Source organism: Leucoraja erinacea, chromosome 2 (genome assembly GCF_028641065.1).
Source record: "Leucoraja erinacea ecotype New England chromosome 2, Leri_hhj_1, whole genome shotgun sequence".
In the NCBI taxonomy this organism is placed as follows: domain Eukaryota; kingdom Metazoa; phylum Chordata; class Chondrichthyes; order Rajiformes; family Rajidae; genus Leucoraja; species Leucoraja erinaceus.
In genome coordinates this window covers 26,722,625-26,744,999 of record NC_073378.1, presented here as the reverse complement: position 1 = coordinate 26,744,999, position 22,375 = coordinate 26,722,625, and the positions used below count along the sequence as shown (strand labels likewise).

General features: G+C 48.5%; 1 protein-coding gene across 1 annotated transcript in view; it reads left to right on the top strand.

The window, feature by feature from the left end:
- Positions 1–22,375, top strand: part of LOC129705359 (dnaJ homolog subfamily C member 13-like) — a 109,097-nt gene that overhangs the window by 20,789 nt on the left and 65,933 nt on the right. The window contains exons 8-13 of the mRNA XM_055648907.1: positions 2,768–2,872; positions 8,386–8,588; positions 10,838–10,922; positions 13,883–14,037; positions 18,174–18,219; positions 21,155–21,309. Of these exons, the coding sequence (XP_055504882.1) occupies positions 2,768–2,872; positions 8,386–8,588; positions 10,838–10,922; positions 13,883–14,037; positions 18,174–18,219; positions 21,155–21,309 (749 nt within the window). The remainder of the gene's footprint in view (positions 1–2,767; positions 2,873–8,385; positions 8,589–10,837; positions 10,923–13,882; positions 14,038–18,173; positions 18,220–21,154; positions 21,310–22,375) is intronic.

The window sequence follows — 22,375 nt, the reverse complement described above, 5'->3', positions numbered from 1 at the left end:
AGGAGACAGCAAGGACTAACAGAATTGGGAGAAATCGATGTTCATGCCCCCGGGGTGCAGACTCCCCAAACGGAATATGAGGTGCTGTTCCTCCAACTTCCGGTGCTGCTCGCTGTGGCCATGGAGGAGACCCAGGACAGAGAGGTCGGAGGCGGAGTTGGGAGGGGGAGTTGAAGTGCTGAGCCACCGGGAGGTCAGCTTGGTTATTGCGGACCGAGCGGAGGTGTTCGGCGAAACGATCGCCCAACCTCCGCTTGGTCTCACCGATATAGATCTGCTGACATCTAGAGCAGCGGACGCAATAGATGAGGTTGGAAGAGATGCAGGTAAACCTCTGTCGCACCTGGAACGATTGCTTGGGTCCTTGAACGGAGTCGAGGGGGGAGGTAAAGGGACAAGTGTTGCATCTCCTGCGGTTGCAAGGGAAAGTGCCCGGGGAGGGGGTGGACCGAGAGGGAAGGGAAGAATTGACAAGGGAGTTGTGGAGGGAGCGGTCTTTGCGGAAGGCAGATATGGGGGGAGATGGGAAGATGTGGCGAGTAGTGGGGTCACGTTGGAGGTGGCGAAACTGACGGAGGACTATTTTTTGTATGTGACGGCTGGTGGGGTGAAAGGTGAGGACCAGGGGGACTCGGCCCTTGTTGCGAGTGCGGGGATGGGGAGAGAGAGCAGTGTTGCGGGGTATGGAAGAGACCCTGGTGCGAGCCTCATTTATGGTGGAGGAGGGGAACCCCCGTTCCCTGAATAGTGAGGACATTTCAGATGTCCTGGTGTGGAACGCCTCATCCGTGGAGCAGATGCGGCGTAGACGGAGGAATTGGGAGTAGGGGATGGAGTCCTTACAGGAAGCAGGGTGGGAAGAAGTGTAGTCCAGATAGCCATGGGAGTCAGTGGGTTTATAGTGTATGTCGGTTAGAAGTCTATCACCTGCAATGGAGATAGTGAGGTCAAGGAATGGTAGGGAAGTGTCGGAAATGGTCCAGGTGTATTTCAGTGCCGGATGGAAATTAGTGGTGAAGTGGATGAAGTCAGTCAGTTGTGTGCGGGTGCAGGAGGTGGCACCAAAGCAGTCGTCGATGTAGCGGAGGTAGAGGTTGGGGATGGGGCCCTGGTATGTATTGAACAAGGATTGCTCGACGTAACCTACTGATTCATTGTTGGCTGAGGGGAAGGTGACAACGAGGCATACAAACAGTACAATTAACCAGGAGGGCGGTGAAGCCAGATAGACCACAAAATGCTGGAGTAACTCAGTGGGACAGGCAACATCTCTGGAGAGAAGGAACGGGTGAACTTTCGGCTCGAGACCCTTCTTCAGACTGAGAGTTCCGGGAAAGGGAAACTAGAGATACGGAAGGGCAAGGCGTGAAAAGTGTAGATCAAAGCAGATGTTAATGAAGGAAATGTAGACTTGTCGGCTGAGGGGAAAGTGACAACGAGGCTTACAATCAGTAATATTTAATCAGGAGGACGGTAAAACTGGACAGAGAACTAGGGTGGGGGGAGGGGGCGGAGTGAGAGGTAAAGCAAGGGCTACTTGAAGTTAGAGAGATATCAAGATTCACACCACTGGGTTGTAAGCTGGGTGTTGACGTGGATAGAAAATTGGTTGGCAGACAGGAAGCAAAGAGTAGGAGTGAACGGGTCCTATTCAGAATGGCAGGCAGTGGCGAGTGGAGTGCCGCAAGGCTCGGTGTTGAGGCCGCAACTGTTTACCATATATATTAATGATTTGGAAGAGGGAATTAGGAGCAACACTAGCAAGTTTGCGGATGACACAAAGCTGGGTGGCAGTGTGAACTGTGAAGAGGATGCTCGGCGGTTGCAGGGTGACCTGGACAGGTTGAGTGAGTGGGCAGATGCGTGGCAGATGCAGTATAATATAGATAAATGTGAGGTTGTCCACTTTGGTGGCAAAAACAAGGGGGCAGATTATTATCTCAATGGGGTTAGGTTAGGTAAGGGGGAGGTGCAGCGAGACCTGGGTGTCCTTGTAAACCGGTCACCGAAGGTTGGCTTACAGGTACAGCAGGCAGTGAAGAAAGCTAATGGTATGTTGGCCTTCAAGAGGATTTCAGTATAGGAGTAGAGAGGTTATTTTGCAGTTGTATAGGGCTCTGGTGAGACCACATCTGGAGTATTGCGTGCAGATTTGGTCTCCTAATTTGAGGAAGGACATCCTTGTGATTAAGGCAGTGCAGTGTAGGTTCACGAGATTGATCCCTGGGATAGCGGGACTGTTATATGAGGAAAGATTGAAAAGACTAGACTTGTATTCACTGGTGTTTAGAAGGTTGAGGGGGGATCTTATAGAAACATATAAAATTATAAAAGGACTGGACAAACTAGATGCAGGAAAAATGTTCCCAATGTTGGGCGAGTCCAGAACCAGGGGCCACAGTCTTAGAATAAAGGGAAGGTCATTTAAGACTGAGGTGAGAACAAACTTTTTCACCCAGAGAGTTGTGAATTTGTGGAATTCCCTGCCACAGAGGGCAGTGGAGGCCAAGTCACTGGATGGATTTAAGAGAGAGTTAGATGGAGTTCTAGGGGCTAGTGGAGTCAAGGGATATGGGGAGAAGACAGGCACGGGTTATTGATAGGGGACAATCAGCCATGATCGCAATGAATGGTGCTGGCTTCAAGGGCCGAATGGCCTCCTCCTACACCTATTTTCTACGTTTCTAAGCTGCCCAAGCGGGAGCCGCTGTTTACGTTGGGATGGCGTGATCATTGAGAAATCACGGCAGTCATGTTTAATTTGCAGAGCAACGTTATTGAAGCAGCGCCTGACATGAAGAGGGAAAGTGAAAAGGAGTGGTACTTCGGCAACGCGGACAAGGAGAGACTGGGCCCTTATAGCTTTGAAGAGGTACGTTTTATTGGTATCAAATCTGTTACCAAGTGATGGCTGATGGGTGGAAGGTGAGGACAAGGGGGGCTCTGTCCTTGTTACGAGAGGGGGGATGGAGAGTGAGAGTGAGAGCTGTGGGATATCGAGGAGACCCTAGTGGGAGCCTTATCTATAATGGAAGAGGGGAACCCCTGTTCCCTAAAGAATGAGGACATCTCCGATGCTCTGGTCTGGAACACCTCATCCTGGGCCCAGATGCGGCGTAGACAGAGGAATTGGGAGATGGGGATGGAGTCCTTACAGGAAGCAGGGTGGAAAGAAGTGTAGTCAAGATGGCTATGGGAGTCCGTGGGTTTGTAGTAGATGTCGGTCAGTCGTCTGTAACCTGCGATGGAGATAGTGAGGTCAACAAACGGTAGGGAAGTGTCGGAGATGGTCCAGGTGAATTTGAGTGCCGGATGGAGGTTAGTGGTGAAATGGGTGAAGTCAGTAAGTTCTGCATGGGTGCAGGAGATAGCACCAATGCAGTCGTCGATGTAGCGGAGGTAGAGTTCAGGGGATAGGGCCATGGTACGTCTCGAACAAGGATTGTTCAACGTACCCTACAAGTACAGAGGCAGGCATAGCTGGGGCCCATGCGCGTGCCCATAGCTACGCCTTGGACCTGGAGGAAGCGGGTGGAGCGGAAGGAGAATTTGTTGAGGGTGAGGAAATTGGCTGGTTCTGCGGTCGAGGAAGAAACGGAGGGCTTTAAGACCCTCTTGGTGGGGGATGGAGGTGTAGAGTGACTGGACATCGATGGTGAAGATGAGGGAGTGGGGGCCTGGGAAAAGGAAGCCATGGAGGAGACGAAGAGAGTGTGAGGTGTCTTGGACGTAGGTGGAGAGGGATTTGACCGGGGGGGGGGGGGGATGGGGATAAGATGGAGTCGAGGTATGTGGAAATTAATTCAGTGGGACACGAACAGGCAGAAACAATGGATCTGCCAGGGCAGTTCTGTTTGTGGATTTTGGGGAAAAGATAAAATCGGGCCTTGCGGAGCTGGGGAGCAATAAGGTTGTAGGCGTTGGAGGGCAGAGAGGGCAGAAATCAGTAATGGAGTTCGAATTAAACCAGCATCAACAGTTCATGCCTCCATGGGATTTGTAGGTTTGTTGGTTTCTGTAAAAAATTGCCTCTAGTGACTAATAAAATACCTTTGATACCTTTGATAGTGTGTAGCATGGAACTAGTAGACAGGTGATCGATGGGCCGAGTGGACTGGGTAGGCAGAAGGGTGTGTTTCCACTCTATGAAGCCAGAGCACCATGTCAGGGTACTATGGACGTTTTTTTGTCCACTCTGTTTTCACCATTTGGGAATTGTGTAGCGAAGAAAAGCCTATTCTACAAATCAGATTATTGTTAAAGTGGATCTGTTTATTTGAAGTATTGCTGGGCTCCCCCTCTAACCTCAGCTGTGGTAAATGGGTTCATGGGAGGGATGAAAGTAACCATATAACAATTACAGCACGGAAACAGGCCATCTCGGCCCTACAAGTCCGTGCCAAACAATTATTTCCCCTTAGTCCCACCTGCCTGCACTCATACCATAACCCTCCATTCCCTTCTCATCCATATGCCTATCCAATTTATTTTTAAATGATACCAACGAACCTGCCTCCACCACTTCCCTGGAAGCTCATTCCACACCACTACCACTCTCTGAGTAAAGAAGTTCCCCCTCATGTTACCCCTAAACTTCTGTCCCTTAATTCTGAAGTCATGTCCTCTTGTTTGAATCTTCCCTATTCTCAAAGGGAAAAGCTTGTCCACATCAACTCTGTCTATCCCTCTCATCATTTTAAAGACCTCTCAAGTCCCCCCTTAACCTTCTGCGCTCCAGAGAATAAAGATCTAACTTATTCAACCTTTCTCTGTAACTTAGACATGTACGTCCTATTTTGATTTGTCCTGCCAAGGTGTAGCACCTCACATTTATCAGCATTAAACTCCATCTGCCATCTTTCAGCCCATTTTTCCAAATGGCCTAAATCGTTCTGTAGACTTTGGAAATCCTCTTCATTATCCACAACACCCCCTATCTTGGTATCATCTGCATACTTACTAATCCAATTTACCACCCCTTCATCCAGATCATTGATGTACATGACAAACAACAAAGGACCCAACACAGATCCCTGAGGCACCCCACTAGTCACCTGCCTCCAACCCGATAAACAGCCATCCACCATTACCCTCTGGCTTCTCCCATTCAGCCACTGTTGAATCCATCTTGCTATTCCTGCATTTATACCCAACAGTTCAACCTTCTTAACCAACCTTCCATGAGGAACCTTGTCAAAGGCCTTACTAAAGTCCATATAGACAACATCCACTGCTTTACCCTCGTCAATTTCCCTAGTAACCTCTTCAAAAAATTCAAGAAGATTAGTCAAACATGACCTTCCAGGCACAAATCCATGTTGACTGTTCCTAATCAGACCCTGTTTATCCAGATGCTTATATATATTATTTCTAAGTATCTTTTCCATTAATTTGTCCACCACTGAAGTCAAACTAACAGGTCTATAATTGCTAGGTTTACTCTTAGAACCCTTTTTAAACAATGGAACAACATGCGCAGTATGCCAATCCTCGGGGACTCCCCGTTTCTAATGACATTTGAAATATTTCTGTCATAGCCCCGGCTATTTCTACACTAACTTCCCTCAATGTCCTAGGGAATATCCTGTCAGGACCTGGAGACTTATCCACTTTTATATTTTTCAAAAGTGTCAGTACTTCTTTTACTTTGAAACTCATAGTATCCATAGCTACTCTACTAGTTTTCCTTACCTCACATAATTCAATATCCTTCTCCTTGGTGAATACCGAAGAAAATAAATTGTTCAATAGTAGATGGGATAACGGGAGAATGAGTGTGAGCGAGGGCCAGGGAGGTATTACGGACTTTGCACGTACTCCCCGTGAGCATGTGGGTACAATACACAAGTATGCAAAGGGTCGCCAGGTATAGGGCGCTGAGAGGGTTATACAAGTATTCAGTACAGTCCGGATGGTCCCTCCACCTCCCCTCCCCTCACACCGGGTCCCTCTTTGTTCTCTGGTGGGGCCCATCCACGCGGGGTCCCTCTGGGTGACTGTTTTAAAACAGCTTATAGAAACATAGAAAATAGGTGCAGGAGTAGGCCATTCGGCCCTTCGAGCCAGCACCGCCATTCAATATGATCATGGCTGATCATCCAACTCAGTATCCTGTACCTGCCTTCTCTCCATACCCCCTGATCCCTTTAGCCACAAGGGCCACATCTAACTCCCTCTTAAATATAGCCAATGAACTGGCCTCAACTACCTTCTGTGGCAGAGAGTTCCATAGATTCACCACTCTCTGTGTGAAAAATGTTTTTCTCATCTCGGTCCTAAAAGATTTCCCCCTTATTCCTTAAACTGTGACCCCTTGTCCTGGACTTCCCCAACATCGGGAACAATCTTCCTGCATCTAGCCTGTCCAACCCCTTAAGTATTTTGTAAGTTTCTATAAGAACCCCCCTCAATCTTCTAAATTCTAGCGAGTACAAGCCGAGTCTATCCAGTCTTTCTTCATGCCATCCCTAAGGCCGGCACAGTGGCATAGCTGGTAGAGCCACTGCCTCGCAGCACCGGAGCACCAGAGATTCAGGTTCGAGTGCTGTCTGTGTGTGTGGAGTTTGCACGTTCTTCCCACGACCGCGCGGGTTTCCTCCGGGTGCTCCATGTTAATTGCTCCTGTAAATTGTAAAATTGTCGCTGACATGTAGGATAGTGCTGGTGCGCGGGGATCGCTGGTTGGCATGAGCTCGCTGGACCGAGGGGCCTGTTTCCGCGCTGTATAGAAAAAGAAAAGTCGAAGTCACCTTCAACGCATGGACAGATATTGTTTCGGGTCGAAGCCCTTCTTCAGACTCGACCTGAAACATCACCCAGCCATGCTCACCAGTGTGAATTAGTTTAATAATAATAATAATAATAATAATACATTTTATTTATGGGCGCCTTTCAAGAGTCTCAAGGACACCTTACAAAAATTTAGCAGGTAGAGGAAAAACATGTAAGGGGAATGAAATAAATAGTAGAGACATGACTAGTACACAAAGTAAATACAGAATTCAATACAAAACACAGTATGAGGCAATTAATGCACAGATGAAAAGGGAGGGGGACGTGGGGCTAAGGATAGGCAGAGGTGAAGAGATGGGTCTTGAGGCGGGACTGGAAGATGGTGAGGGACACGGAATTGCGGATCAGTTGGGGGAGGGGGTTCCAGAGCCTGGGAGCTGCCCTGGAGAAGGCTCTGTCCCCAAAACTGCGGAGGTTCGACTTGTGGATGGAGAGGAGACCGGCTCATGTGGATCTGAGGGACCGTGAGGGTTGGTAGGGGGAGAGGAGGTCAGTGAGATATGGAGGGGCCAGATGGTGGAGGGCTTTGTGGAGGGCCAGGATTTTGTAGGTGATCCGGTGGGAGATGGGAAGCCAGTGAAGTTGTTTGAGGACTGGAGTGATGTGATGCCAGGATTTGGTGTGGGTGATGAGTCGGGTGGCTGGTTAGTTTAGTTTAGACACAGTTAGTTTAGTTTAGAGACACAGCGCCGAAGAAGGCTCTTCTGCCCACCGAGCCCGTGCCGGCCAGCGTTCACCGCGCATTGCCACTATCTTACACACACCAGGGACAATTTACGATTTTACCAAGCCAGTCAGCCTATAAATATGTACGTCTTTGGAGTGTGGGAGGAAACCGGAGATCCTGGGGAAAACCCACGCAGGTCACGGGCAGAACGTGCAAACTCCGCCCAGACAGCACCCGTAGTCGGGATGGAACCCGTGTCTCTAGTGTGTAGGGTAGTGCTCGTGTAAGGGGTGGCCGCGGGTCGGTGCCTGCTCGGTGGGCCATAGGGCCTGTTTCCAAGTTGTACCTCCAGTGTAAATCGCCTGTTCATGGACGGACAATAATGTTTTGGGTCGAAGTTATAAAATTATAAAAGGACTGGACAAGCTAGATGCAGGAAAAAAAATTCCCAATGTTGGGCGAGTCCAGAACCAGGGCCCACAGTCTTAGAATAAAGGGGAGGCCATTTAAGACTGAGGTGAGAAAAAAACTTTTTCACCCAGAGAGTTGTGAATTTGTGGAATTCCCTGCCACAGAGAGCAGTGGAGGCCAAATCACTAGATGGATTTGAGAGAAAGTTAGATAGAGTTCTAGGGGCTAGTGAAGTCAAGGGATATGGGGAGAAGGCAGGCACGGGTTATAGATATGGGGAGAAGGCAGGCACGGGTTATTGCTTGGGGATGATCAGCCATGATCATATTGAATGGCGGTGCTGGCTCGAATGGCCGAATGGCCTCCTCCTGCACCTATTTTTTATGTTTCTATGAAAGCCTTCCTTCAGTCTTGACCTGAAACGTCACGTATCCACGTTCTCCAGAGCGCTCAGATCTGGACCCTTCGTCCGATTTCTGTCCACTGACTTTTGTCCCTGATGGTCTCTGCTCCAGATGAAGGAGTTTTGGAAGGATGGGGTGCTGACACCCAAGACCCGCTGCTGGGCCCAGGGGATGGATGGCTGGCGGACTCTACAGAGCATCCCACAGCTGAAGTGGTGTCTCCTGGCCTACGGGCAATCGGTGCTCAACGAGACTGACCTGGCCACGCTGATCCTCAACATGCTCATCACCATGTGTGAATACTACCCCAGCAGGTAGGCACCTCTCTGCACTTGCGGAAACACCGTCAAAACAGTTACCGTTTATTGCCGCCTGCGCCGAGGTACAGTGAAAAGCTTTTGTTGCGTGCTATCCAGTCAATAGACAATAGGTGCAGGAGTAGGCCATTTGGCCCTTCGAGCCAGCACCACCATTCAATGTGATCATGGCTGATCATCCCCAATCAGTACCCCGTTCCTGCCTTCTCCGCATATCCTCTGACTCCGCTATCTTTAAGAACCCTCTCCCTTGAAAGCATCTAGAGAACCTGCCTCCACCGCCCTCTGAGGCAGAGAATTCCACAGACTCACAACTCTCTGTGAGAAAAAGTGTTTCCTCGTCTCCGCAATCAATTCCTCCCCCATTCTGTCGTGAGGCCAACCCAGACCGACTTCCCTTTCCAGCCGACTGTTGAAAGAATGTTAAGGGCTTGGACACACTAGAGGCAGGAAACATTAAAGCACACGGCATTGGGGGTTCAGTATTGATGTGGATAGAGTACTGGCTGGCAAACAGGAAGCAAAGAGTAGGAGTAAACGGGTCCTTTTCACAATGGCGGGCAGTGACTAGTGGGGTACCGCAAGGCTCACTGCTGGGACCCCAGCTATTTACAATATATATTAATGATCTGGATGAGGGAATTGAAGGCAATATCTCCAAGTTTGCGGATGACACTAAGCTGGGGGGCAGTGTTAGCTGTGAGGGGGATGCTAGGAGACTGCAAGGTGACTTGGATAGGCTGGGTGAGTGGGCAAATGTTTGGCAGATGCAGTATAATATGGATAAATGTGAGGTTATCCATTTTGGTGGCAAAAACAGGAAAGCAGACTATTATCTAAATGGTGGCCGATTAGGAAAAGGGGAGATGCAGCGAGACCTTGGTGTCATGGTACACCAGTCATTGAAAGTAGGCATGCAGGTGCAGCAGGCAGTGAAGAAAGCGAATGGTATGTTAGCTTTCATAGCAAAAGGATTTGAGTATAGGAGCAGGGAGGTTCTACTGCAGTTGTACAGGGTCTTGGTGAGACCACACCTGGAGTATTGCGTACAGTTTTGGTCTCCAAATCTGAGGAAGGACATTATTGCCATAGAGGGAGTGCAGAGAAGGTTCACCAGACTGATTCCTGGGATGTCAGGACTGTCTTATGAAGAAAGACTGGATAGACTTGGTTTATACTCTCTAGAATTTAGGAGATTGAGAGGGGATCTTATAGAAACTTACAAAATTCTTAAGGGGTTGGACAGGCTAGATGAGGAAGATTGTTCCCGATGTTGGGGAAGTCCAGGACAAGGGGTCACAGCTTAAGGATAAGGGGGAAATCCTTTAAAACCGAGAGTGGTGAATCTCTGGAACTCTCTGCCACAGAGGGTAGTTGAGGCCAGTTTATTGGCTATATTTAAGAGGGAGTTAGATGTGGCCCTTGTGGCTAAGGGGATCAGAGGGTATGGAGAGAAGGCAGGTACGGGATACTGAGTTGGATGATCAGCCATGATCATATTGAATGGCGGTGCAGGCTCGAAGGGCTGAATGGCCTACTCCTGCACCTAATTTCTATGTTTCTATGTTCCCCATGTTGGGGGAGTCCAGAACCAGGTGCCACAGTTTAAGAATAAGGAGTGGGCCATTTAGAATGGAGATGAGGAAGCACTTTTTCTCACAGAGAGTGGTGAGTCTGTGGAATTCTCTATCTCAGAGGGCGGTGGAGGCAGGTTCTCTGGATTCTTTCAAGAGAGAGCTGGATAGGGCTCTTAAAAATAGTGGAGTCAGGGGATATGGGGAGAAGGCAGGAACGGGGTACTGATTGGGGATGGTCAGCCATGATCACATTGAATGGCAGTGCTGGCTCGAAGGGCCAAATGGCCTACTCCTGCACCTATTGTCTATTGTCTATTGTCATCAAGGCCAATTAACCAATTAACCAAAGCCAATTAACCTGTACGTCCTTGGCGTGTGGGAGGAAACCCGAGCACCCATAGAAAACCCACGCGGTCACAGGGAGAAGGCAGCATTCCCGTTGAAAAAAAGATGGATGATGTTTCGGGGTCGGGGGCATTCTTCAGACTAAAGTTCACCTACCCATGTTCTCCAGAGATGCTGCCTGACCCACTGAGTTACTCCAGCCACTTTCTCTGCATTTTATTTCTCTGAAGTTTATCTTGTTTGAAGGTAACAAATGTCGACCAGTGCATGCCCTTACATAAAATAAGATTGTCATTGATGTTTTTGAACATTTTTCCCTTCAAGGGATCAAGATAATGCTATTATCAGACCTCTTCCCAGGATAAAGAGGCTGCTGACGGACAATACATGCCTTTCTCACATCGTTCAGGTACGTTGGACTCTTCCATTCAATCCCATTGCTGGTTCAGTGGTTCCTTCACTATCACGTGGGCCAGGGTACGTCTCCGCAAGACTATCCCCGTGACATCTTCTTGGCTGCCACACGTGTGCGTGGGCTGCAGGGCGAAAGCCATGGGGGCTTGTCAACCTGAGGGGCACCTTCAGCAACAGACTGGTCCCACCAAGATGCAGCATAGAACGCCACAGGCGATCCTTCTTCCCTGTGGCTATCAAACTGTACAACTCCACCCCCTTCTGTCGTAGGGGAGAGTGACTCCCTTCAACCTCCACCTCCCCGCCCCCCTCCCCAATCTTTACACACTCCCAATCCTTTCCACTCATCACTTTAATTTCATGTTTCATGTATCAGCTTATGATCCCATTGAGGCCGTGGAGGCCGATTCACTGGATGTTTTCAAGAGAGAGTTAGATTTAGCCCTTTGGGCTAACGGAATCAAGGGATATGGGGAGAAGGTGAAAAAGTTACTTTTATAACAACTAAACCAGGTTCGCTTCTTAATAAACAGACACCACACAAACTGTTTGGTAGACCAGTTCAAAACTTTACTTAACATCGGCCGATGGAAGGGAGGGAGAACTCCAGTCAAGTGACCTACACAGACACTTGACTGTGCTCATCCACCTTCTCAACAACAGAATTACATTGCCTTAAATAGGGTTTTTTTGTCCCCTCATCACATTCCGCAGACATTAGTCATGGTCAGAGGTACTGGAAAAGGTTTCCACAGATTGCATCACATCAAAGGCCTTTTGTTTACATGGTACAAGATATACTAACAACATTGACCATTTGCTTTATCATTTTATCTCCACTTCCCTGGTTTTTCTTTGTCACTTGGTCCCTCATAAACATAGGCCATCTGTTTACAAAGATGTGACTGCCTATTTCTCTCTTCCTTTATTGCCTCCTCCCCATAAACATTGGTCATTTGGTTTATGGCATCTCACTTCAAAGATTTGACCAGCTATCTCTCTAGCTGCTCCTCTGCCTGTCACTTGGGAGACAATGTTATAGGATTTATTATCTCACACACACCCACAACCTAAGGCAAGCCTAATTTGACACTAAATATAAGCTGTAAATATAAAAATATAAAACTAAATATAAGCCCAGAAACCAATTTAATATCTTCTTATATTTTTAACTAAAATTCGGCTTCCTCAAAGGCAGGAACGGGGTACTGATTGGGGAAGATCTGCCATAATCATAGTGAATGGCGGTGCTGGCTCAAAGGGCCGAATGGCCTACTCCTGCGTCTATTGTCTATTGTATCTTGTGTTTTATGACTGTTGACAGATCAATTTCCCTCCTGGGATAAATAACGTTCTATCATAGAAACATAGAAAATAGGTGCAGGAGTAGGCCATTCGGCCCTTCGAGCCAGCTGATGGCTGATCATCCAGAATCAGTATCCCGCTCCTGCTTTCTCCCCACATCCCTTGATTCCGTTAGCCCTAAGAGCTTAACCTAGCTCTCTCTTGAAAACATCCAGTGAATCGGCCTCCTGCCACAGATTCCCAACTCTCTGGGTGAAAAGGTTTTTTCTCATCCTAGCCCTAAATGGCCGACCCATTAAACTGTGACCCCTGGTTCTGGACTCCCCCAACATCTGGAATATTGTTCCTGCATCTTGCCTGTCCAATCCCGTAAAAATTATATATGTTTCTATAAGATATCCTCTCATCCTTCTAAATTCCAATAAACATAAGCCATTCTTTCATCATAGCAGGGGTAGGCCATTCAAGCCAGCACCGGCCATTTAATGTGATCATGGCTGATCACTGATGGGAGAACTGGGAAGGGGAAGGAGAGAGAAAGCAAGGGCGATCTGAAGTGTCTACCTTCGATTTAAACCAGCATCCACAGTTCTTTCTAACAAAGCAACCATGGTCAGGATGGAACCCGAGTCTCTGGCGCTGCGAGGCAGCAACTCTACCGCTGCACCACAGTGCCGACCGCGACTCCTCGCGTGCGTAATAAGGCAGACGTGCCCCCCCTCTCCCCTTTTGTTTTCTGAGGAAAATTTGAGGAAGGACATTCTTGGTATTGAGGGAGTGCAGCGTAGGTTTACAAGGTTAATTCCCGGGATGGCGGGACTGTCATATGCTGAGAGAATGGAGCAGCTGGGCTTGTACACTCTGCAGTTTAGAAGGAGTGTAGAGGGGATCTCATTGAAACATATAAGATTGTTAAGAGCTTGGACTAGAGGCAGGAAACATGTTCCCGATGTTGGGGGAGTCCAGAACCAGGGGCCACAGTTTAAGAATAAGGGGTAAGCCATTTAGAACGAAGACGAGGAAACACTTTTTCTCACAGAGAGTTGTGAGTCTGTGGAATTCTCTGCCTCAGAGGGCGGTGGAGGCCGGTTCTCTGGATACTTTCTAGAGAGAGCTAGATTATAGAATTTTGTAAATTTCTATAAGATCCCCCCCCCTTAATTTAGAAGATTGAGGGGGGATCTCATAGAAACTTACAAAATTCTTAAGCGGTTGGACAGGCTAGATGCAGGCAGATTGTTCCCGATGTTGGGGAAGTCCAGAACAAGGGATCACAGTTTAAGGATAAGGGGGAAGTCTTTTAGGACCGAGATGAGGAAACACATTTTTCACACAGAGAGTGGTGAATCTCTGGAACTCTCTGCCACAGAAGGTAGTTGAGGCCAGTTCATTGGCTATATTTAAGAGGGAGTTAGATGTGGCCCTTGTGGCTAAAGGGATCAGGGGGTATGGAGAGAAGGGCTACTCCTGCACCTATTTTCTATGTTTCTATAGGGCTCTTAAAGATAGCGGAGTCAGGGGATATGGGGAGAAGAAGGAACGGGGGTACTGATTGGGGATGATCAGCCATGATCATATTGAATGGCGGTGCTGGCTCGAAGGGCCGAATGGCCTACTCCTGCACCTATTGTCTATTGTCTATTGTTTTAGCTTTTGGTGACGTTTGACCCGATCCTGGTTGAGAAGGTTGCGATCTTGTTGCACTACGTGATGCAGGACAACCCCCAGCTGCCCCGCTTCTACCTCACTGGAGTGTTCTTCTTCATCATGATGTACACGGGCTCCAACGTGCTGCCCATCGCCAGGTAAGAGGCTCGCTCCAGTCTCCATGCACGGGCGGAGGATGGCCGGTGGTTCAATGGTACCTCATTGTCGCAAGCACTGAGTTACAGTGCAATCTCCTTGCATACAGTTCAGTGTGAAACAACACAAGGGCGGCACGGTGGCGCCGCGATAGAGTTGCTGCCGTACATGCTCACAGCGCCAGGGACCCGGGTTCAATCCAGACTACGGGCGCTGTCTCTACGGAGCTTGCATGTTCTCCCTGTGACCCGCGTGGGGTTTCTTTCAATGCTCTGGTTTCCTCCCACACCACAAAGACGTACAGGTTCCCTCTACATCGGGGATTCTCCCCCTCTACATTGTTCTCCCCCTTTGCGAGACCTCCCCGAGATCTTCGGTTTCCTCCCACACTCCAAAGACGTACGGGTTATGTGTAAGAAAGACCTGCAGATGGTGGTTTAAATCGAAGGTAGACACAAAATGCTGGAGTAACTCAGTGGGTCAGGCAGCATCTGTGGAGAACATGGATAGGTGACGTTTCTGTGACGTTTCCGAAAAACTGATAGTGTTCAAAGATTCCACGCGGCAACGGCTTACCGGCTCGCAGCCTCCTCGACGCCGGGCGCAGCGTCTTGACGCCGTACGTCACCCGCGAACTTTCCACGGACTTCGCTCGAACTTCACATCACTCACTCGACCTCCGCGCAGCCCCCGCTTCCGGTTTGGTTGCGCTCGTCGCATGCAGGTGGGACCGGCCCTGTACGGGGATCACTCGACCTCCGCACGACCCCCACGGGGCCCCCGCTTCCGGTTTGGTCGCGCTTGCCGCATGCAGTCACATGCTCGTGGGACAGGCCCTTCAGGCTATGTTTAGGCGACTGTCATAGTCGTAGCACGTCGACGAAAAACCGGTGACTGGACCCCCCCCCTTCGACATAAAATTTGAAATAGAATCATACTTTAACAACAAAATAAACCAGTCAACACCTGGCGACAACTACGACAGCACCTACGTCAGGAGAAGTCAAGCTACGCTCATTTGCGTCAAACCCACTGTCGCCAACTGTTTCCGAAATGTTTTCGACCTGTTGCAAATCCAGCGGCGACCAGAAAGACGCTGGGAGGAGACTACTCACGACCATACAGGCGTTACCCCTGCGACCCTGCGTTGAGGCCAGTTCATTGGCTTTATTTAAGAGGGAGTTAGATGTAGCCCTTGTTGCTAAAGGGATGAGGGGGTATGGGGAGAAGGCAGGTACAGGATACTGAGTTGGATGATCAGCCATGATCATATTGAATGGCGGTGCAGGCTCGAAGTACCGAATGGCCTACTCCTGCACCTAACTTCTATGTTTCTATGCCCAGCCTAGTCGCCTGTAGTCGCCTAAAAAAATCGCCCAAGTGGGACAGGCCCTTAAGCACAAGCACTAGGTGGACGAGTGTAAGAAGAGATGATTTTGCTGAGGCAGTACACGAGACTCATCACGTTTCCAGCACCATCTTGTACCCTGCAAGTTGAAGGTGTTGAAAGTTTATCGTCTCAACTTCAGTCTGAAGAAGGGTCTCGCACTGAAATATCACAAGTTCCTTTTCCCCAAACCCGTTAAGTTAAGGGCCTGTCCCACTTGGTGATTTTTTTTGGTGACTGTCGGCATCATTGACTGACGTATCAGGTCACTGGAAAAGTTGCGGTGTCTCCTCAAGTGTTGCAACACTTTTTTTGTCGCCGCTGGTTTTGAAATGTTCAAAGTCTTTCTTTGCGATGCGCCAAAAAAAAAATCGTCAAGTGGGGCAGGCCCATTACTCCAGTTACTCAACTTGGCCATAATGGTTATAGAGTCATATAGCAGGGAGAGAGGCCCTTCGGCCCTGCTTGCCCATGTTGACCAAGATGCCCTCATCTACACCACTCTTACATGCGTGTTATTGGGATTCAATGGTACTTTACAGTACTTGGGTACAGTGGCATTCCTTTTTTTCCGTACAGTTCAGTAGAAATCTTACGATACATAATCATAAGCATCATCATACGTAAGTATAATAATAATAATAATAAATTTTATTTTTTTGCGCCTTTCAGAAATCTCAAGGACACCTTACAGAGATTAACAGGAATAAAAAACATATAATCAGAATAAAATAAATAATAAAGACATCACAGAAACACAAATTAAAAACAGAATTCAGTCCAAAAACAAAAAATCAAAAGCACAATGTGAAGAGAGAGCAGCGGCAGCTAAACCGCGCCAGCGTCCACTCTCCCTTCACGGCAGCCATCTTGGACAAAGACTAACAGGATTACTTACAGACAAAAAAATCATCCCCCCCACAATGGATACCACTGTGAGGGAAGGCACAATGTCCAGTCCCCAACCCCAAGTTCACTCAAAGTCAGGCCTATTGAGTGAAGTATAAAGAGTGTGAGAATAGTAGATTTTGCGAAAACAGTACTTTTGTTTAGTTTAGTTTAAGATACAGCGTGGAAACAGGCCCTTTGGCCCACTGGCTGGTCCACGCCGACCAGCGATCCCCGCACATTAACACTATCCTACACACTCGGGGGACAATTTTTATATTTACCAAGATAATTAACCTACAAACCTGTTGGTCTTTGGAGTGTGTGAGGAAACCGAAGATCTCGGGGAAAACCCACGCAGGTCACGGGGAGAACGTACAAACTCCATACAGACAGCACCTGTAGTCGGGATCGAACCAGGGTCTCTGGCGCTGCATTCGCTGTAAGGCAGCAACTCTACCGCTGTACCACCGTGACCATCTGGGTGAAGTTTTCTGTTCGTAGCACTTTTGTACTTGTCTATGATTGTATTTATTTCTAGTATGATTTAACCTGATTGTATGCAAGACTGAATTTTACTGCACCTATGTAGGTGGGACAGTGAGGTATCATTCATTTCAATCGTTTGTGACTGGCGGCATTTCCGGCACCATCAAATTCAAAATGATTAACAAATTGCAGAGTAGTAACCTGGCCATGAAGGCCCGTTGTCGTGGTGACGGCACTGGGTGGGAGTTGCAGGGGTCGGCCTGGCCAGGCAATGTTAATAGATAATAGACAATAGGTGCAGGAGTAGGCCATTCGGCCCTTCGAGCCAGCACCGCCATTCAATGTGATCATGGCTGATCATCCCCAATCAGTACCCCGTTCCTGCCTTCTCCCATATCCCCTGACTCCGCTATTTCTAAGAGCCCTATCTAGCTCTCTCTTGAAAGTATTCAGAGGACCTGCCTCCACCGCCCTCTGAGGCAGAGAATTCCTCAGATGGGCTTGTACACTCTGGAGTTTAGAAGGATGAGAGGGTATCTCATTGAAACATATAAGGCTTTGACACGCTAGAGGCAGGAAACATGTTCCCGATGTTGGGGGGAGTCCAGAACCAGGGGCCACAGTTTAAGAATAAGGAGTAACCCAATTAGAACGGAGACGAGGAAACACTTTTTCTCACAGAGGGGTGAGTGTGGAATTCTCTGCCTCAGAGAGCGGTGGAGGCAGGTTCTCTAGATGCTTTCAAGAGAGAACTAGATAGGGCCCTTAGAAATAGCGGAGTCAGGGGATATGGGGAGTGGAATTCACGTTGAATGGTGGTGCTGGCTCGAAGGGCCGAGTGGCCTACTCCTGCACCTATTGTCTATTGTCTATTGTCGCTTCTGCGGCCGAGAGGGTGGGTTGTTACAGCTTCTCCACCTTCAACTCGTTCACGCACAGGTTTTTGTGCAGCCCTCTTCTCTACGCAAAGTTCTGGGTTACTACCGGAGGACTAGTGAGCCATGTCAGAACTCGCCAGAATCGAGACTGCACAAGCCGCCATCGTGGTTACCGATGGGCCACCACCAACGTCAAGCTATCTCCAAAATGATCACCAAGGAAATGAGGAGGAATGTCTTTAGTCAGTGGGTGGTGAATCTGTGGAGCCCATTGCCACAGACGGCTGTGGAGGCCAAGTCAATGGGTATTATTCCAGCGGAGATTGCTGAGTTCTTGATCGGTAAAGGTGTCAGGGTTTATGGGGAGAAGGCAGGAGAATAGGGTTGACAGGGAAAGATAGATTGGCCACGGTTGAATGGCGGAGTGGACTCCATGGGTGGGATGGCCGAATTCTTGTGAGCATCTGACACTATGTGAAATGTTCTTTTCCTCTAGGTTTTTGAAGTATACTCACTTGAAGCAGGCGTTCAGGTCAGAGGAGGTGAGTGTCAATTCAATTACAAGCTGGTGCAGCAGACCAAACCTGGTAACAAGAATATTCTTTCTTGCCAAAGGTTGAACACTCCACTGCATTCGTTCAGTAACTAGGATTCACCATTGCCATTGGTTTATAGAATCATCGAGTCATAGAGTGACACAGTGTGGAAACAGGCCCTTCAGCCCAACTCACCCACACTGGCCAACACGACCCAGCTACACTAGTCCCACTTGCTTGCGCTTGGTCCATATCCCTCCAAACCTGTCCTATCTAAGATTCAAGATTCAATTTATTTGTCATTTGGACCCCTTGAGGTCCAAACGAAATGACGTTTCTGCAGCCATACATTACAAACAAATAGACCCAAGACACAACATAATACCTGTCTAACTGTTTCTTAAACGATGGGATAGTCCCAGCCTCAACTACCTCCTCTGGCAGCTTGTTCCATACACCCACCACCCTTTGTGTGAAAAAGTTACCCCTCAGATTCCTATTAAATCTTTTCCCCCTTCACCTTGAACCTATGTCCTTTGGTCCTCAATTCCCCTACTCTGGGCCAAAGACTCTGTGCATCTACCCGATCTATTCCTCTCATGATTTTATACACCTCGAAAAGATCACCCCCTCATCCTCCTGCGCTCCAAGGAATAGAGACCCAGCCTACTCAACCTCTCCCTGCAGCTCACACCCTCTAGTCCTGGCAACATCCTCGTAAATCCTTTTTGAACCCTTTTCAAGCTTGACAACATCTCTACTATAACATGGTGCCCAGAACTGGACACAATATTCTAAATGCGGCCTCAGGATATGGGCACGTGTACCAGAATATGGTAAAAAGCTTTTGTGTTTGGGTGCTATCCGGTCAAATCGTACTTTTCATGAGAACAATCAAAACTTACCCAAGTACGACAGGGTGAAGAGAAAAAAAACCTGAGTGCAGAATATAGTTCTAAGTAGTGCCCAAAGTAGGAGGATCGAGGACCAGAGGACAGTGAACGCGGAAAGATTTTATAGGAAACAATTGACACTAGGTGCAGGAGTAGGCCATTCGGCCCATCGAGCCAGCACCGCCATTCAATGTGATCATGGCTGATCATCCATAATCAGTACCCCGTTCCTGCCTTCTCCCCATATCCCCTGACTCCACAATCTTCAAGAGCCCTATCTAGCTCTCTCTTGAAAGTATCCAGAGAACCGGCCTCCACCGCCCTCTGAGGCAGAGAATTCCACAGACTCACCACTCTCTGTGTGAAAAAATGTTTCCTCATCTCCGTTCTAAATCCCTTATTCTTAAACTGTGGGCTCCTGGTTCTGGACTCCCCCAACATCTTGCCTGCCTCTAACGTGTCCAAACCCTTAATAATCTTATATGTTTCAATATGATCCCCTCTCAACCTTCTAAATTTCAGAGTATACAAGCCGAGCCGCTCCATTCTCTCTCCCTCTCTCTCTCTCTCTCTCTCTCTCTCCCTCTCTCTCTCTCTCTCTCTCTCTCTCTCTCCCTCTCTCTCTCCCTCTCTCTCCCTCTCCCTCCCTCTCCCTCTCCCCTGTGTGTGTCTCTCCTCTTCTCTCTTTCCCACTCTCTCTCCTTTTCCACTCTGCTCTCTCCTCTCTCTTCCCTCCCTCTCGCCCCTCCCTCTCCCCTCCCCCTCCCCTCCTCCCCCCCCGCTCCTCTCTCTCTCCCCCTTCTCTCTCTCCCTCTCCCCCTCCCCCTCCCTCCCCCTCTCCCCCTCCCTCCCCCCCTCCCCTCCCCCCCCCCCCCCCCCCCTCCCCCTCCCCCCCCCCCCACCCCCTCTCCCTCTCCCTCTCCCATATAAGCGCTGGGTTTGGGGGTTGGGAAGAAGGCAGGAGAATGGGGTTAGGAGAGATAGATAGATCAGCCGTGATCGAATGGTGGAGTAGACTTGATGGGCCGAATGGTCTAATTCTGCTCCTATTCCTTATGACCTGATGAATTCTGCTCATCAAACTTATGAGTTAGTATGAACGGGTAATTGATGGTCGGTGTGGACTTAGTGGGCTGAAGGGCCTATTTCTATGCTGTATCTTTGACTGAATATACTCCAATCCTGTACAAGATAAAAACCATGGTAAATATCGTCTTGTGCAGGAGTATAAACTCATGCGGGAAACAGAAGGGTTGAAGGTAGTCTTATACACGGAGCAGGGGAATCAAAAACCAGAGGATGGAGGTTTAAGACAAGAGGGTCCAGAGGAGGTTTACGAGAATGATCCCAGGAATGTGTGGGTTAACATATGATGAGCGTTTGTCGGCATTGGGCCTGTACTCGCTGGAGTTTAGAAGAATGAGAGGGGGGGGGGAACCTCATTGAAACATACAGAATAGTGAAAGGCCTGGATAGAGTGGATGTGGAGAGGATGTTTCCACTCGTGGGAGAGTCTAGGACTAGAGCTCACAGCCTCAGAATTAAAGGATGTTCTTTTAGGAAGGGGACGAGAAATATATTTAGTGAGAGGGTGGTGAATCTGTGGCATTCTTTGCCACAGAAGGCTGTGGAGGTCAGGTCAGTGGATATTTTTTAAGGCACAGACAGATTAGTGCGGGTGTCAGAGGTTATGGGGAGAAGGCAGGAGAATGGGGTTAGGAAGGAGAGATAGATCAGCCATGATTGAATAGTGGTTTAGATTTGATGGGCCGAATGGCCTAATTCTACTCCTATTCCTTATGAGAGGGGAAAGATTTCTTCATAGCTGGAGGGGCAACTTGTTCTCATAGAGAGCAGTGGGTGTATGGAACGAGCTGCCAGAGGAGGTAGTTGAGTCAAGTACTATAATATTTAAAAGACATTTGAATGGGTTCATGATCTTTTCAATCAATCCAAAGCATAATCTAAATGTTAAGCTTGGTTGCCGGGATGATGGTGGAAAAGGCCAGTGCAACCTTCCAACTTTTTTAATTTATATTTTTCCGCAGTCAAAAGGGCACGATCTAGTACAACGGAGTGTCCTGGGACACATTCTTCCCGAAGCCATGGTCTGTTACTTGGAAAACTATGAACCGGAAAAGTTTTCGGAGATCTTCCTGGGTGAATTTGATACGCCAGAAGCAATTTGGAGCAATGAAATGAGGTACAGGCCTAACGTTCCTCTGACCGCTGTCAGCCCGTCTACAATAATGTTATCCCACTCCACTTTCTGCTGGATGTCATGGTCGTTGATTGGTTCAACCTACGGGTGTCAAGTTATGAGGAGAATGGGATTCGGAGGGAGGGATAGATCAGCCATGAATGAATGGCGGAGTATTAGAGATACAGCACCAATGGGCCGAATGGCCTAATTCTCCTCCTATTGTATTGTGTACAGTTTTGGTGTCCTAATTTGAGGAAGGACATCCTTGTGATTGAGGCAGTGCAGCGTCGGTTCACGAGATTGATCCCTGGGATGGCGGGACTGTCATATGAGGAAAGATTGAAAAGACTAGGGTTGTATTCACTGGAGTTTAGAAGGATGAGGGGTTATCTTATAGAAATATATAAAATTATAAAAAGACTGGACAAGCTAGATGCAGGAAAAATGTTCCCAATGTTGGGCGAGTCCAGAACCAGGGGCCACAGTCTTAGAATAAAGGGGAGGCCATTTAAGAAAAAAATGGCGCGGCCCTGTCCAGTCGCCGTTGTGGCAGCTCCGCGAAAATTGTGTGTGTTTTTAACTTTTATGTTCCTTTTTAACTTATTTCTAAGTTCTAACTCCCTAGTACTAACAAAGTATGACAGGGAAACCCTCTTAAATCTAAACTCCAGGGCAAACGGAGACTTTTTAAACTCTGTACTTACTGATCCAGCATGGCCAGCAGAGATCAGCAGAAGCTGCTGCAACAACAAAGGGAGCTCGGCTGCAAGGAAAACCCGGAGAAAACATCGAGGGAAGCGGGGGGGGATTCGGAATAGGCTGAGAGCCCAAGCCTTTCGTCCCCCTCTGCCCAGCATTCTTCTGGCGAATGTCCAGTCCCTGGAAAACAAGCTGGATGACCTCAGGGCGAGGATCAGATTCCAGCGGGACATAAGGAACTGCAACATCCTCTGCCTGACTGAAACATGGCTGACCTCACTGATTCCGGATCAGGTAATCTGCCCAACCGAGTCCTTCACTGTCCACCGTGCTGACAGAACAGAAGCATCTGGGAAATCCAAGGGTG